The sequence below is a fragment of the Galleria mellonella genome, unplaced genomic scaffold (genome assembly GCF_026898425.1).
Source record: "Galleria mellonella isolate WM207_F2 unplaced genomic scaffold, CSIRO_AGI_GalMel_v1 utg65, whole genome shotgun sequence".
Lineage (NCBI taxonomy): Eukaryota > Metazoa > Arthropoda > Insecta > Lepidoptera > Pyralidae > Galleria > Galleria mellonella.
Window position 1 is genome coordinate 1,834,817 of NW_026442138.1, and position 18,900 is coordinate 1,853,716.

An 18,900-nucleotide genomic window follows, 5' to 3' on the forward strand; every position below is an offset into this window, starting at 1 on the left:
GATACAGCCGCGGCCATGTTTGATAAAGAAAAAAAAATATAATTAATAAAATACAGGGTGTTAATTATAAAAATTCCTTTTCCGACAAATCGGGAATCTCCGGTCGCGTTCCAAATGGGAACGAAATGACGTATAGAGTGCGCTGGAATCTGCAGGAGCAGACGTGTCGCTGTGAATGTGGCTGGAGCCATTAGCGACACGTATACAGGCGGATGCTGTATTTTGATCTTTCTTTTATTATTATTATTATTTGTAGTATCGCAAATCCTTTAATATATCAGTCGTTAACAGTCCACTGCTGGACATAAGCCACTCCCATAAAGAGGAGCTTTGTCAATAGTTGCCACGCTTAGCAGGAGTGTTGGCAACCGCAGTTAGGCTTTTGGTGATGTTTTAAAAGGGGCGTTACTACCCTCAACTGTAAGTTCCCGAAGTCGCCTCTAACGACACCCACGGGAAAGGAAGGGGTGGTTCTACGCCAGGACCACACGGCGAACAGAAAAAGATATAGATTCTTTTTATGCAACTTAGAATGGCAAACAAGCTGACGGCCCACCTGATGGAAAGTGGTAACCGTCGCCTATAGACATGAGTAGTACCGTGGACATAACAGAGTATACTGTTTCGCCCATGATATCCCCCATGCGTTGCCATTCCTGAGGACTCAGGTGTTATTCCTCTGTACCCAGTAAATTCACGCCAAATCCCACCCTTCAAAGCGAAACACAGTCATGCAAACACAGCTGCTTCACGGTAGAAATACGAATGGGACAGAGGTACCCAAGCAATCGACTTTTGTACAAATTTGTCAAATTTGGAACACTATTTTTTTATCATGCCAGCAATTAGTCAGCGGCGTACTTTAAAAAAAAAATATTTATATGTAACAAATTTTGCTTCAGTCTTTCATGTCGACAGTTACCATTTTCCAATCAGGTGGACTGTCAACTTGTTTACCAATTCCAACAACATAAAAACTCTACTGTAATCATATTCATTACTAGTAATCCGCCCCGACTTCGCACGGCACATAGAACGATAAGTTTATTATTATTTGACAAATTTTTAATACTTTGAGTTACATTGTTGTAACATTTGTAGAGATATAATTTTTTTTTTAATATTATATATTTTTATGTTATTTACTGTTAATGTAGCTTTCTATAGGTGATAGAATTTTTAAAATCGATTAAGTAGTTTTTGAGTTTATGCATTAGAAACAAACATATAAAAAAGAAAATCTTGTCTTTTTATAATATTTATGTATAAACTAACGTGCTTATTTATAAAAACGATAAGTCTCATAAACTTATTTCGGCTAACTGTTTTGTCTCGTTCTTTTATGCTGCATTCCCAATTTGAAAGAAAATGACAAAATAATTTAATAACTAAAATATATTTGAAGTATATTTAGTTTTTATGAATAAGGGTGTAAGATTAACACGTAACACCCTGTACATTGGAAGCGCGCACCTAGTGTATTTATGTCATTATTAACCGGTGCGAATTAATACTCATTTGGCGTCCATTTTTATCGCATCTTCTGACGCGGGCGCAAAAACCACCATACCACTAGGCCGGCGCGGTCTCTCCAGTTTTTGCGGGTGGTCGGAGCGCGACGAGCAAGCCCGCCAAAAACGGCGGAGGCCATTCGTTCTAAGTTCGAAATCGTTACAAGTTTGAAAATCGAATTCATTTATTGCACTCAACTGGCCATTTTCTGTGGCTTTTCCCGCGCAATTTAGTTTTTCGTTTCCTTGACAATTTTCAGATTCTTTCCGAATGTTTACTTCGGTCGTTTTAGAAAACCCGCATAATTTGAAGTTTGTAGACCAAGATTTCGACTGTGTTTTTATGCAATTTGAAAAAGCGAACAAAAGGCTTATCTGATGAAATGTGGTAAATATCACCTACAAAAACAAACTGCCTCAAAAATACTAGAAAACTCTTTGATGCCCAGGGTACTTTACATTCAGTGCTACTCATCTGTAGTGCTGACTAATCTGTGTCATGATTACTAAGTCTTTAGCCTATATTATTGATTCTGATAGAACACACCTATACCAGTTTCTAAGTTATGCTAGTGGAATACCACTACTTCTAGAGGCAGCTATAAAGGAGGGAATTGCCAGTAATAGGGATCTAACAGTTATTTTACCAGAGGGAGACTTTGTACAAAAGTCGAGTGCTTGGGTACCTCTGTCCCATTCGTGTTTCTACCGTGAAGCAGTTGTGTTTGCATGACTGTGTTTCGCTTTGAAGGGTGGGATACGGCGTGAATTTACTGGGTACAGAGGAATAACACCTGAGTCCTCAGGAATGGCAGCGCATGGGGGGGTATCGTGGGCGAAACAGTAAACTCTGTTATGTCCATGGTAGTGTTCATGTCTATAGGCGACGGTTACCACTTTCCATCAGCTTTCCATCAGCTTGTTCGCCATTCTAAGTTGTATAAAAAAAAACAGCCTTATTGCTATCAATATACCCTATTTTAATGACTCATCATCGTTATCATCATATCAGCTGTTGATTGTCGACTATAGAACATAAGCCTCCCGGTTAATATAAAAAGGATTTGCCAGTAGTTGCCATTCTTGGCCGGCGGGTTAGCAACCGCAGTCAAGCTTTGGTGATGTTTCAAGAAAGACACTGCTGCCCATCCCTCGAACATTAAGTTGCCTTAGTCGCCTATTACGACACCCACGAGAAAGGAAAGGGGGATTTGCTATTAATTGTCACGCTTGGCAGCCGGGATAGCAACCGCAGTTAGGCTTTTGGGGATATTTTAAGAGGGACGCTGCTGCCCATCCCTCGACCATTCAGTTCTCTTACTCGCCTCTTACGACACCCACAGGAATGGAAGAGGAAACTTTAATGCTTATATTTTTGCAGTCGTATCTCATTTTTGTATCCTAACATATTCCTGTATCGGTCCCTTATTAATTATGTCTAATTTTTTTCCGGAGCAAAATCATTAATTCATGTCCGTTCGCAATAACCTTGTACCGGCGTCCATTAGATAGAGTAATAACTTTGTGACATTATAGGCGTGATGTTTAGTTCATCGGCATATTAATGCGGTTCTAAGGGGACAAAAAAGCGACGCGAGTCGAACAGCACGGCGTGTCAGCCACTAATTGAGTGGCGCACGCTATCGCATGGTGCAACCAGGCTTAAGGTTTACGTCAATTCCCATACACATACCATACAGATCTGAGCCAAATCTTGGGCCAATGCACAGTTCTCAGTATGCTAACGTACGAGACTCACACCAATAACTTGAAAAGTGAAAGTTAACTTTGACAGATGTTAGTAACAAGAATTTTTATTGTCATTAAACCGTTAATGGACTGCGTGGTGATGGTCTGTGCGATTGAATAACTCATCAATTATATTGTTGTCATGACGAGATTTCATTAGCCTTAATTGCGCTTGAAGGTCGCAAATAATGAAGAGCAATTACATTTTTAACGCTATATTTTTAGATTATATTTTTGCATAATTATTTTAAAAGCATCAATCGAAGTACTCTTGGAATGACGTCAAATATTTATCACCCTGTATACAATATAATGTATTAAAACTGTAAACTTTAATTCAGCATGGTCGAATGAATACAGTTGCTGCGACATTTCCTCTGCTTTCCCACGTAACTCTAAGAGAAATTGGATTTATCCACAGTACAATTTTATCCACAAACGAGCCCGAAACAAGATGCGTAAGGAATTCCAAACGGCAAAAACCACTCGATGGGGACGATAAAACGAAATCGCCGATGCATCGACGAAAAAAAATGCAAGTGCTGCGTGCGAGCGAGAGACAAAAAACGTATCGTATCGCGGTTCCACTCTAGCGCGCGCGGCTAATGAATATTGTGCAGTGCGCTGACGCAGCTGCGCGAAACGTTCACAGATTGATCCGCCATTATTTATATTATTTCGGCGCGAAACGCTGAATTGGATCACGGCGACAAAGAAGTTAAATTGCGCGTTCAAATCCCCATGACAATTGACAATTATTGTATCAAACGTAACTTGGACAGATGTAAACAAATATACAATCTCGAATGATACTGATGTATCCACGTGTGATACACAAAGCGTGTCTTTGTCAGTTCGTAGAGAGTCCTTTTCACGTCATTCTTTGCAAATGGCATTAGAGTCAAAAAACGTTGGATTTGTGGTTACAAATTAACTGATTCATACTCGACTACACAACTATTACTAAGGTAAATAACAATCCTGAGTAAAACGATTTAAGTCACGAGATATCTGCGAGTAGATCAACTCGACGTGCGTGCGCTCATGCATTGAGACTACTTTTTTCTCCGGCGTTACTCACTCCATGTAATTATGACTAGTGATTAAATGTTAGGGAAACACGTTCTGAATACTTCATGGTTCCGCTGACTTATTTATATATCGCGTTTTAATAGTACATACATAAATACAGCTGAGCACCACTGTTCCTTATTGGCAGTACTGTAAACGTTTCAATTATATATCCCAATATAAACGCTACGATTCTAGATAGGTAAGTAAATAAATTAATTTTAAATTAAGAAAATATTAGGAATTATGGAAATTTGAAATTGGAACGATATCAAAGTTTATTGGCCTTTATTGGTTCCATTGAGATACCGAATGGTTTTACTGCATGTAAATAGGAATCCAATCAAGAAAATAATTGCAATCAGACACCAACCAGTGCGCGGCTGGTAAAGTTATCAGTTCTTAATGACTGTGAGAATATCTATTTTGTGTGAACTGTTCTAAAAAGAGTGCAACGAGCATAATACCGTAACGTGCTCACGAGTTCAGTTCATTGCATCGAACACGCAGGAGATACGGAATATTGCACTCGCAGACGGAATGAAGCAATTGAATATAATTGCAAAAACATACTTCGCTGGACAATTTATTATAATAAAGTGTTTGCAGTACTAACGTAAATAGCATTGAGAATTATAAGCTTTATCACTAAACGTACAAAGAACTTTCTATTATTAAAGTTATCGAGGATTTATTCGAGCTTAAATAACAAATATTCGAGGCCATGATTTGCAGTGTAACCTTGATGAAAAAGTTTGCAATCTCTTGAAAAAGTAATGTTAACTTGTACGCAAACATCAAAGTCATTACAACAGTCAACAGTGGTAAAAACATCAACAGCTACTGACACCGTCTATTCTTGCAACGGTCTTCAATTAACATTCTTGCAATTATTACCTTTTTCTACGCCGCTATACCAACAATTCATGCTTCATATATAATTAAACATAATTGTGATTACTTTTTTACTTTTCTCTTTTACAATCATTAAACTTTTATATTACAGTTTTATTATAGATAATTTTAAGTTACAGTTGTGCTAAGCAATCATCCTATCTATCCAGTAAAAACTAGTCGGATTGTTATACTTTTACTAATCGAATCGATTGACTCGTTACGCTTCTTGTATACTCCATTGATATGTCTACACGAACAATAGATTTTACAGAAAAATCGAACACGATGTGAGAAGTATAGATAAAATACAACACTACAACATTGTTACCACATATCAGAAACACTCGCAGAGTACAACAACCTCGTCCATTAATATGTTTCGATATAAAAAATGCTAAACACCATTAGCGGCTGTAAAATAGCGAACTAATTCATCGAGTGTCAACGCACTCGAATACTTGAACGAGTCACTCGATCGCATTACTACGCAGCGTCCAGTGACGCACCGCTTGTATCGATGACAGTAAAGGATGACAGTATCACAACTAAACCGATCATTCGCCACAGAGAGAGCACTATATCAATCACTCACTCCACAATCGTACCGCATGCCACTTAAATAAATTTATAACATATTAAGTACGTTGAAAATAAACACTTTACCGTTTATGATTTATTTCGTTTGGCGATGAATTATGGACGTCACTTATTAACAGTGTTAGAGCGGGAGGGCCTAATTTTTATCTCTTTTTGTGGCGATTTCACGTGCTACTGCTACCGATAAACGTTTTATTGGAGTAATTAAAACAAACCGATTAGCGTCCGTACGAGTTACATGTCCAAACACATGATAAATGTGACATTTTACTATGTAATCTGCGAGCGATAATTTTTACCACACTATCGGTTACCTGTCAGCCAGTAATGATTTTATAATTTATATTTAGAAATGTTACTTTTATTCTTTCAAAGATTGCATTGTTTATAATATAAAATATATTATGTCATAAAACCTAAGTCAATGTAAATGTGGCATATAAATAAGAGAGTGGTCAGTTCCATGACACTAACAAGTTATCTATCTATTCTGAGTTATCTGAGTCGGGTCCCTAAGGTCACGTCTACTTACAATATTGCGGCTATAAATAAAGTTTAATTTCAATAATTACCATAATATGAAGTCTTTGACTGATAAGTTATCAATAATGTCAATAAAGCATTTTATAAAGGGAAATTTTATTGTTGGCACGTCTGTGTAGTCATTTCCGGCAATTTGACTAACCAATATTTTATTATTCCACTTCTGTGACGTGCCGAAGACGTCGTGTTTTTTTTTTAAATTGCATACTACCGCAACATGTCAACGCTTATTGTTCCTATTGTTAAAAAAAAGAAAACCCACAAAGAAATTGCGGTATTATAAATTTATAAAATAAATTACATGGTCCTTGATTGTCGGTTTGTATACAGATTACCTGTTTTACGGGGCGAATTGTTATAAAATGACTCCATTTATGAAGTCTTTTTTGTAGTCCAAATAATAGGTGTTACTATGTCGATTCGGCTTGTCATGTTATTACCGGCAACCACGTAATGAAATATTGGTTAAAAGCTGTATTTTGATGGTACTTTCTTATAATGGACTCTCGTTTCTATATTATCACCAGAAACTTTTTTTTATGGATGAGAGACAACCTTCCAAGAATTGCCGCATAGTTTTAGCAAAAAGGGCATTTTTTGTTCAATTAGCAGCTTAAAGATTTTGTTTTATATGAATAGTTGTTATCTTTCGTCTTCAAACTTTTCGGAAATCTATAACTATTTATTTATCTATACTTGTAGTTAATTGGTTCTAGTAAATAGAATAAATTTTACACGAAATCTCAAATACTTTGCTCTTATCGTTGCATATAAAACTAATAAAAACGCATCGAATCAATTGTTATCCGCTGATATCCGAGTTAATTCACAATACGACCGAATTTGGCTACAACAATCAATCTCGCTCGAATCGAATACATAATACAGTACAAATGGCTAGACGGAAAAACGCGTAAATAATCGATAAACCACAATCGAATCGACGCAGAATTTCCCGTTACTAATTACACTTTATAGTTATTAAAGCATTATACCGAAGAAATTGCTGCTACTGATTTACGAGCCGCCATGTTGTGCGCGACATTTTAATATCCGAATGAGTTCGCGCGCTTTTTTCACTTTTTAATTCTGATGGGCAATGGAAGCAGGTGCGTTCGTACAAAGTTATTCCGTCCGGCATTCTCTCTTTCGAGTGTAATTTTCGTGTGGCGTTGAATGGGTTTTGTGTATGGTATGGAATTGGGAAAGTATGGATTTTTATTACGGCCGCGACGAACTTTTTGGACTCTTTCCGAATTGGTTTTAGTTACTAGCGGTTATTTAATTGGATTTATTTAAAGAGATGCCGATTGAATAGTAACGCGTGTTGTATTTTAGTTAGTCGTTAGCATTTAAAATTTCCTTTTTATTGCAGATCGCGTACAATTTTCAACCGACTTCAAAAATAGAGGTTGTCGATTCGGTTGTATTTTTTGTGTTTGATACCTCATAACTCCGTCAGTTATATACTCATTTGGAAAATTCTTAACTAAAAAGATATACTTACGGATTGGTCTCGTAAAAATTGTATCAAAATTAAATTTAGTTGTTACCACATGGTTTATAACCAATCAATCGTCGTGAAATTTGATATGCACGTATTATTTGAATACGGTACTTTTTAGCCCAGTAAATCAATATACCCTCGTTTCGCGGATGAAGTCGCGGATAAAAGCTAGTATGTAGGCCACATGCCATATTCTTGTCATTGATGACATATAAAATGTATCATCGCAAATATTGTGTGCACGGCTAACTAAAGTGCAATTTGGCATCTCATTGCGCTGTCCGCTAACTTTGTAAGTATCTAGTATAATATGGCAACTACAAATTATAAACTAAACAGCGACAATGTGTGTTCGATTCTAAATTCAAAATTTTATAGTTCTGACTATATAGCTTTTGGAATTAATTTAAATTCCGAATAATATTGTTGTGTCATTTTATTACTAAATTGTTATGTGCAAGCTCAGACAGTTTGTAACTGTTGCACAGTTTGTTTTAAAAATAGAATTAAAATCGCATACGCATATTTAATGCCATTGTTTTATTGTTTGGCTTTATTATAAAATGTTGTATAGAAACATAATCATATAAATTGTCTAAAGATATAATTTATATTTTTTGTGCAGTTTTTGTAGAATTAAAATTAATGTAAAACTAAGAATATATACTGTACAATGAATATATAAGTACAAAAATTTTGTGAATCTTGAATTCAAATCTGACAAAAATTTTTGAGCCCCTCATACTAAAACAGTAGAATGCAGCGTGTCTTTTTATTCGCGTTTCTTTGGTGAAAATGTTCAGTTTCTCTGCTATAACACTATCTATATATGTATAATAGCTAACGACTATTCACCTTGTATATTTCCTGCTCAAAGTTTAGGCCATATGTACTAATCATACTGTGCAATAAATTTTGTGCAACAAATTACCTGTTTACTGAAAACTGCGATATCTTCGTTAAAGGACTCTGAGGAGCAGACATCACCGCCGGCCACCCCGGGGTCCCGCGGCGTACACGTCGCCAGCTCGCACTTCTCGAAGATCAGGGCGAGAAGGGGGAACAGAGGATGCCTGCAACACATTATTATGGATTATTCTTATAGCCAATTTACAACAACAACATTAAGGACATCTCCAGTTCTCCATAAATTGTACTGAGTGGACCACGATGGCTGTTATTTATAATATTTAAATTTTACAACTAATAGATGGAATGGTAATGTCACCTGCGCTATCGGTATACACTGGCGGGGCACCAGTGAGGTATCAGCGGGTCAGTTGATCAACAACTATAGTGACGAATTCATTACATTATTTTCCAAAAATAAAACCGCGTGGAAGTCGAACTGATTTGCAATATACCCCATATTCCAAAAATTTTATTTTATATATATATATATATATATATATATATATATATATATATATATATATATATAGGTTGTAATCTATACGAGCCTTATAATGCATAAAGCATGAAATAAGAGCTTAAATCATAACTAAATAAGTTTAGCTTGAACATACAATACAGCGAGTGCAACAAGCAGCAATGTCAGAATATTCTCAGAAGACTCATAAAATGATCTTGGCACATTTACACTAAACAAAATTTCATAATTTGATGTCGTGAGTCGTTTTAAAATACTACTAAGAACCATGAAAGTGACCATTTTAGAACGCAGAGTACTAATTTAAGGGAATTTATAATATATTACTGTGAGAATATGGACCAATTGGCAGATTTGTAATATAATTTACTATATTAATTTCTCTAGACTAGATTAAAAACTACTCATAGAATGTTAAATATCTTACTTCATAGATATATAATTATTATTGTTTCTTTCTTTTGGAGGAAACAATAAAGAATATCTATCTATCCATTGTTATATTGGAATATAAAATATATTCTTTTACATTTTTAGAACCAAAAAATAAAAACGTACTTAATGTATGTGTGTGTGTATGTATGTATAATTATATATATAATAATAAGTAGGGATAATAGTCATATTATTATATGTATCACATCTCCCATATTTAGAACTAACAAAATTTTTCATCGTGCCTCCCACCAAATTGTTTATAATTAATCCTCCCATCCAAAGGTTGCCTGCAAGAGATCGCTCTTAGCGATAAAGCCGTCCATTGTTTTCTCATTGTGATTATTTCTTGTAATTATTTATATTTATAATAAGTTTACTATTGTAATCTTTTGGAGGAAATAATAAAGAGTATCTATCTATCTATCTATAATGATCGAGGGATCGGCAGTAGCGTCCCTCTTAAACCAACATCTAAGCCTAACTGTGATTACCAACCCGCCTGCCAAGTGTAATAACTATTGGCAAAACCCCCCCCTTATGAAAGAGGCCTATGTTTTGCAATAGACACTTAATGGCATATATGATGACGATGATGATGAACTCCATTTTTACTGTTTTAGTAGTAGTACTAGAAAAACACTTTTTAATAAGTATTCATATAATGAATACAAAGGCACCATTTCATATAAATAGTGCAATTATTTAAAAAAAAACTAATAGCCAATGCATACGTAAAATATTAAAAAAAAAAAGTTATTAACCTATGCAAAAAAGATATGTGTAACTCCATAATTCCTGCTTTATATGTTCCAACTTTATATTATAAAACTAAATAGGGTAATTGAGTGAGTGGTGGCGACCTTTATGCTAGGATCTGATCAGATCCCGATTGTGGGGACGTGACCCAGATACCATCAGTTTTATGGCTCTAGTACGCGAACAGCGTCAGGCTTCACTGTAAGCGAGTTAGCTTCCTTGGTAATATAAATAGTCTATTGAATATCTCAACCTTTCGTTTAGCAAAATTCTTAATCATTAAAACGCAAGAGAATTTTTAGTTCGCGCGATATAATTTGATCGTTGAATTCGATACATTTGCGCAGGAATATTAACGTAATATGATAATGTTCATATATAGGTTGCGCATCGCAAAATAACAATCATTTGACGACAAAAAAAACCGAAATGTACAAATAAATAACAAATTATAAATGTATAACAATTTTGTTCATAATGTAAGTGTACTCAATTCTATCATTATTAAAGTAAGAATGTTAGAAATTATCTAAAATTACTTTAAAATTGGATCTCTAATCAGATAATGGCTGATGTGATGTGATGTGATGACACTAAAATTACAAGCAGTGTTGCAAATTTAATTCAAATTCATCTTTCAAACCGTTTTAACAAAATCGTACATGATTTCGTAGGTAGATATACACTTCCAGACAATTTTACAGATTTACACGTCTATAATATTGATTATAATATAAATAATCTATAAAATTAATCAGTCCATTGCCTTAAAGTTTTCATGAAAAGATTGCTCTCAGCAACTTATACAATTGTATCGTTACATTTGTTAATTGTATTGCTTATTTCCTATATTGTATAATGCAAATAAAGTATACTTATTCATTCATTGATAAAATGTGTAGGTATTCGAATTTTAAACTAATATTAAAATGTACTCAGTAACAATAAAATCGTCATTGGATTTTAAAATTATACCGTTGCTGACACACCTATATAGTATTAAGGATAACAGCCTGTAAACATTTTTTTATGTAATTTATAATGGTAAATGGTAACCTATTTGTCTATGGACGAATAACACCATGGGCGCCACCGAATATATTGCCATACCTGGGAACTAAGATGTTATGCCTGTAATTTCACTGCCATATCTCACTCTTTGGTTTGTGTTACCAGCATAGAATGATCCATCTCTTCCTTTCCCGTGAATGTCGTAAGAGACTTAGGGAACTTAATAGTCAAAGGATAGACAGCAGCTCTTAAAATACCAGTTAAAACTCTAACTGCGATTGCCAACCCGCCTGTTAACCATGGCAACTATTGATAGAACCGTTATGGGAGAAGCCTATGTTTAACAGTGGACAATTTAGGGCTAACATGATGATGATCGCGCACATCAAACCAAATATAGCGCTACAAAGAACAGCTGAACCCCAGAAACACGAGTGGTACCGAGATATAAGCAAGCAATTTTTGCATTGTGGAAAATTTTCTTTGTGCAAAAAGTTTCTTGCCATATCCCTCTTTGTACATCCTGTATACAATATTAAAGTTAACAGCCTGTAACATATTCATGCACGTACGGTTATTGAGGTATTAAGAAGCAACAGCGATGTTTTATATACATAAATTGAACATTAAATACTGCTTTCGCGACAGTTGCAACGAAGTGCATAATGGGTTTGCGACGGTAACCTTTCCATTGGACACCATAGACAGAAATTATACCTACACTCGCTGTTTACCGCGGTTTCGCCTGTATTCATGTCACTTTATCTCTCGTTTCCATTTTCGTGATATCTTTTTTTGATGAAAACTCTAAATTGATAACTACATCTTGACTGTCTATTAGAATAAATCCTTTTATGTATAACTAGCTTTTAACCATGACTTCGTCCATATAACCGGGGTGAAAATAGACTATGTCCTTCTCCATCCCATATACTACGTGTATACCAAATTTCATAGTGATTGGTTAAGCCGTTAATTCGCTATAAGGTAAACAAACAAACTCACTTTCATATTTATAATATAAGTAAGGACAGATAATATAGTATACATTTTTTTTTATACAACTTAGAATGGTAAACAAGATGACGGCCCATCTGATGTAAAGTGGTAACCGTCGCCTATAGACATGAGCAGTACCATGGACATAACTGAGTATACTGTTGCGCCCATAATACCCCCCATGCGTTGCCATTCCTGAGGACTCAGGTGTTAGTACCCAGTAAATTCACGCCATATCCAACCCTTCAAACCGAAACACAGCCATGCAAACACAACTGCTTCACGGTTGAAACACTAATGGGACAGAGGTACCTAAGCAATCGACTTTTGTACAAAGTCTCCCTCTGGTATTACTATGTATTTATAACAATTTTATCTTAATAAATACGAGAAATATTTTCTAGGTATGGACTGTCCGGACCTGTTTTTATTTAGTACATTGGACTGACAAATGTTGCTGTATTTCTGATCATCAGCTTGTTTTTAAATTGATATTTTTTTTAATGGGTGATAATGCTATAGTAACCTCGCTTGTACTAACGGTATATGCTGGCGGGGCACCAGTGATAGATGAAAGCAGGTCAGTTAGCCCATCGTGATGAATTCCACTAGAAGTAACCACGATTGTTTCCAGGGGGAACCACGTGGAGGTCGACCTGATTAGTAACATTGCTAGTATTGGGGCTGTTAAGACCCATCGCTAACAATCCCTTTCCCCCCTTAAATTGATATTATTATCGGTTAAATTAAATTAAAGTAAAAAAAGTGCATCCTATCGCTTAGATAGTAAACGGATCAATTAGATAAGAAATGAATTAAGAATTTAATTCGATTCGATTACATTTAATGGATTAAAGATAACATCTTAAAGTATAGATAATTAATTAATTTAATATTGTAACATTCATGATAACGATGATCGAAAGAAAACGTCATTACCAATATGAAAAATTTGAGAGTGCGTTCGATTTCAACACACAAAAACCCCGGTGATAGCCAATTCGGTGCCATTTTTTTTTTCTTTATTTTTATTACCTCATAACTAGCTCATTTATAAACCAATTTGGATGTTTTTTTTTTTTTTATCTAAAAAAATATACTTTCAGAATGATCTCATAGAAATTCCCGGTGGAAGCCAAATCGGTGGTATTTTTTTTTTATTTTTGTTACTTCATAGTTATGTCATTTATAAACCTATTTAGATGGTTTTTATCTAAACAGAGGTACTTTTCAAGGGGTCTTATAGATATTTTATCAAAATCACTCCAGTAGTTTAGTTTTTAAATTAAAATAACTGGATTGTTTTTACCAGAGAGAGACTTTGTACAAAAGTCGATTGCTTGGGTACCTCTGTCCCATTCGCGTTTCTATCGTGAAGCAGTCGTGTTTGCATGGCTGTGTTCGGTTTGAAGGGTGAGATATGGCGTGAATTTACAGGGTACAGAGGAATAACATCTGAGTGTTCAGGAATGGCAACGCATGGGGGGTATTATGGGCGAAACAGTACACTCTGTTATGTCCATGGTACTGCTCACGTCTATAGGCGACGGTTACCACTTTACATCAGGTGGGCCGTCAGCTTGTTTGCCATTCTAAGTTGTATAAAAAAAAATCAAAAGAGTTGATTTTCGCACGAATAAAATCCGTTTTTTTTTTATTACGAAATACAATCTTAATCAAACCTCAACTCGACATCATTCAGTTCACATTTTTCTCTAATTATGTTATTACCTCTTTACGTTTTGACAGCTTAATCAATCATTACGAAACTTGGCATACATACATATTAAATAAAAATAAAATAAACTAAAATACACGTAGTTTTGGCATAGAAAAGAATATAATGTAAATTTTATGCCCCTCATGCGGACACAGACGCGGGCACATATTAGTATTAATTTTAACATACATAAAAGTAAAAGAACCATCAAAAAGAACTATGTCTAATATTAGAATTTTTAATAAATATTTTAGTGTAAACATCCCACTATAAAAAAAAAATAGTCCAGTATAAAAAAAAAAATAGCACATTAATCTATATCGTATTGATCCTTAGAATAACAATTACGCTTTAATATGAAAATGGAATATTAGATTTTTAACCATAAATAATAAATTCAATGATATTTTTTCTTAATGGCAACATCTATGAAGACACATGCGAGTATTACACACAGATGTTATAGACTCTATGGTGTATAACTTTATAGACTAATTTTCAGCGAATGAAGTCAGCTTATTGGCCACACCCAGAAGCTTGAAAAATCACTTTTAATCCACCAATAAATTGAAGTCAATATGTTTCTTCGCAGCGATAGATTATTAAATTTGTAACATAAAGTAATCGGTACTATTAAAGGCTAACAAACTAAGAAACTGCATTTGTAATATTGGTTCAATTATCAATATCGACTTATTGAATTATTTACTGTCACAGACTCATTACCCATTAAATACGATCAAATTATACTTTGATGAAAGTATAATTGACAATTATCGCTTGTTCCTTTGTTATTATTAGGTATATTGGATTGAATACTGGGTATTTCATTGCTCTAAAATACTAAATCATTATTATCATACATTTTGTGATAACATTATAATATAACTAATTTATTATATATTAGAACAAGTATCAAAACCTAATACGTAGTATGTCTCAACTATCTGTGACCATAGATTAAAGGTAGTACACACAAAGGATTTATGTGACGTATGAAATTTAAAAAAACCTACTTTACATTCATCATATCCTAGTACCGCGAGCACGAACTGCTTTAATTATATCTTCATGACTGTTATCCCCGATGGAGTGATTTCTGTAAATTTTTCCAGATATCCAAACCTTAGTCCACTTGAGGCAAAGTATATTAAAATAATAATGGAGAAACAAAAAAAAAAACAAAATGTAATCGCTGTTCTGAATTCTAGGATATTGTAAAAGACAGATCAAAACATAATACACTACTATAATAGAGAGAAAAGTTTAAATAAAACCTTTTACTATGTCCTAATCATCATATCTATGCAATACCCTTATAGAAGGTTATCAATACACAAAGGAATGATGATAATGATTCCATCAATAAAGATTCTCATAAATAATTTCTACTCGCTAAGCAGCTTGTTGAAGCAATAGCGTTTCTCCAACAGCCATTTTCTCCGCTCGCACCGGCAACGCACAACAAACAGAAGCGCTTTCAAGTTTCTTGACAACTTTTGATCTGATAACCCTGAGATTGCGGTAAATGGATGCTTAAGTGCTAAACGTTGCGCCTTCACGATTCATATCTGCCATCTCTCACAATAAAGGGGTACAACTTCAAATCAGATGTAGGTTCCGAGGCGAGGTTCCGAGACCTTAATGATATTGTGGACGCGAAAAGGTTTATTCCAGTCTGTTCTGATTTTACTGCAAAAAGACCGGACCGGTATTAGACCGGCGGTAGACACTTGCCATCAGGTGAGCCGCATGCTCGTTTGCCCCTGGTTTTGTAAAAAAGAAAGATGCAAATTGCAACAGGGTATGCAAATATATGGCTGTAGATGCTTGGCTCTCTGCCTACTAGGAAAGAGACTCGGTGCAACTTAGTAAAAACTAAAACGTCCAACATAAAAACTATCCCACAGACAAAAGGCATCAGGATACGAGTAATGTATATGACGTTGCAACCATTAATATATGCGGTGGCCGCTTACTATTAAACTGTTTACTTCATTCAACGTCTTGACATCTCATAAATGCTCCACTGTTGGGCACAAGTCTTTTTCTATAAGAGTAGAATATACCTAAATTTATCAAATCAGCTTTACTTCTTGCTATGAGATTTAATTTTAAGTGTCTCTTCTCTTGCTCTGGCATATTGTTCTTTGTTTTCTCCGTCGTTTCTTATAATATCTTGAGTATAAATAGAAGTGGTATCAGATTGTCTTTGTTTTATTGTTAAAAGTTTTGTAATTTTAATGTAAGAATGTGTTTTAATTGAGAATGCTTCCGGACTATGACTAGGAATTCCGGATAATCTCGAAACTAGTCGAGAATTCTCGACTAAAATACATGTAAGTTAATCCGGTTTTTCTTCTAACACACTACATTTGGTGAAATGGGATTAGTAGTAGTAGATTCTAAAAGTCCCAATGCTAGCAATACACCCACAATCAGGTCGATTTCTAAATATTTTGTCCCAGAAACCATTGTGGGAATTCATCATGATGGGCCAACTATAATCTGTCACTGGTGCCTCGCTAACGTATACCGATAACGCAGGCAGGCTTACGAGTACGATTCCATTTTTACCCATAAAAAACACACTGGTTTCTTACTTCGTCACCACACGAAGACCTTGGATTAGCACGTACAACAAATATCCCATTACGTAACCGATAATTTACACTGCAATGATCACAGTTCAGATCGCACTCAATATCACACGATATTACAATCAGCACTGCAGAAACTTGTGATAACGGCGGATTATTTGATAAAATGTTACGTGCCATGCCATGGTCCGATTAAGGCGTGGATCAAGTTTTTTAAATTTAAAGATTACTTTGTAATCAATTGAAAACCGATGCAAATAATCTTGGAAACAATATAGCCATGCGGTGATTGATCTATGATACCTTTAGTTTTAAACTTGCCTACGTTATTTTTTTTTTTACAATAGCAAAATATGTGACCAAACAGAAGTCAACGAATACAGCAAAAATATGATCTATGCATGCAAGCAACCGAAAACAGAATGTCTCTCAACAATTGACCACACTATGCTGGTTCAGTACTTTTTCAGGCTACGTTTGGAGGTGATGAGCTTTCAATTTTACCAGAGGGAGACTTTGTACAAAAGTCTTTTGCTTAGGCACCTCTGTCTCATTCGTGTTTCTACCGTGAAGCAGTTGTGTTTGCATGGCTGTATTTCGGCTTGAAGGGTTGGTTATGCCGTGAATTTACAGGGTACAGAGGAATAACATCTGAGTCCTCAGGCAACGTATGGGGGGTATCATGGGCGTAACAGTATACTCTGTTATGTACATGGTACTGCTCATGTCTATAGGCGATGGTTACCACTTTCCATCAGGTAGGTCGTCAGCTTGTTTGGCATTCTAAGTTGTATAAAAAAAATCTATAGACATTGAATGTTCATCACATATATGTTTTCAATAATTACCCCAAGATTCTTGGCTATCCGAGACTCTTGGTCTAGCCATTGAATTCGATTAGAACCAAGCTTGGAGTGAGTTACAGAATCTGATTACATTTGTCATCTTACTATAATTGAAAGTGGATGCAAATAATTTTGGAGACAATCCTGGATTGTGTGGATCCAATCATGACTCCCAGATTATTTCTATTGTCGTGAACAAAACTATTGAATTGGATTGACTTGGAGCCAAGCTTGGACCAATGTTTTGACGCTCAGAGCCACTGGCCACATACATCTATAGTATCAAAATCACACGTTACCACCAAACTCACCCGTAAATGGCGTCCTTGTCTCTCTTGTGGACTAGTGGCTCGCCGGGGAGCGCGTGCGCGGGCGCCGCCGGCGGGGGGTAGTGCACTGGAGGGAGGTGGGGGTGCGTCAGTCTATGCTCGTGGTACATCGCGCCTCCCTCCATGTATCCTCCACCGTGGAGGGTCTCGTCGTACTGGAAATTAACAGAAGGTACAATTAGACATAATTACATACACGGACTCTGTTGCGAATAGAAATCAAGCTGATGCCTCGTTAAAGGATATATAGGAAAACTCTCCATAAGTCTGCATGAGTCCAGATGGACCAAAGACCACTAAAAGACCAAAGTAAAGGAATGTAAGTGTACGTAAAAAATAAGGTATTTCGTTAAAATGTATATTATGAATTGCTAAAGAATAATGTTTTGAGACAGTGAAACTGGTCAAACCATAAAATGCGGTTAAAATCTGTGGAAGCATCAAAATAGAAATGTCTTCTAATTAATAAAATTAAACAGAAGATTACTTCACTTGGAAGAAGAAGAAGAGGAGAAGAATATTGAAGGAGGATTATATCCACTGGATAAGAGTAACAGAGCAGGTGGCTCATGACCGTTCCATATGGCAGTCTATGAGGGAGATCTATGTTCACCAGTTGACAGATAATTGCTGAGGTGATGATGATTAAGAGTAATCACAAGATGATCAAAAACACTGTGGATTTCGTGAAAAAACTAAACAGTTATTTGAAGGTCAAGATATGATAATAAATCCATGAATGCTATGGATTCTAGCGCGTATTCTATGATGTCAATGGTGCTGTTACGTCTATGAGTGACGGTTACCACTTTCCATCAGACGGGTCATCTGCTTGCTTGCATTTTAAATTCAAATTGCACAATAATAAAGTATTAGAACTATAAAACATTAAAAATTCTTGCTTTTATTGAACAAAATACTTCACCATCTTATTTCT

General features: G+C 35.4%; 1 protein-coding gene across 1 annotated transcript in view; it reads right to left on the bottom strand.

The window, feature by feature from the left end:
• The window catches only part of LOC113519897 (homeobox protein homothorax), a 409,098-nt gene that overhangs the window by 359,082 nt on the left and 31,116 nt on the right, over positions 1-18,900 (bottom strand). The window contains exons 2-3 of the mRNA XM_052900545.1: positions 17,946-18,118; positions 8,807-8,948 (exon numbers count right to left, since the gene is read on the bottom strand). Of these exons, the coding sequence (XP_052756505.1) occupies positions 8,807-8,948; positions 17,946-18,118 (315 nt within the window). The remainder of the gene's footprint in view (positions 1-8,806; positions 8,949-17,945; positions 18,119-18,900) is intronic.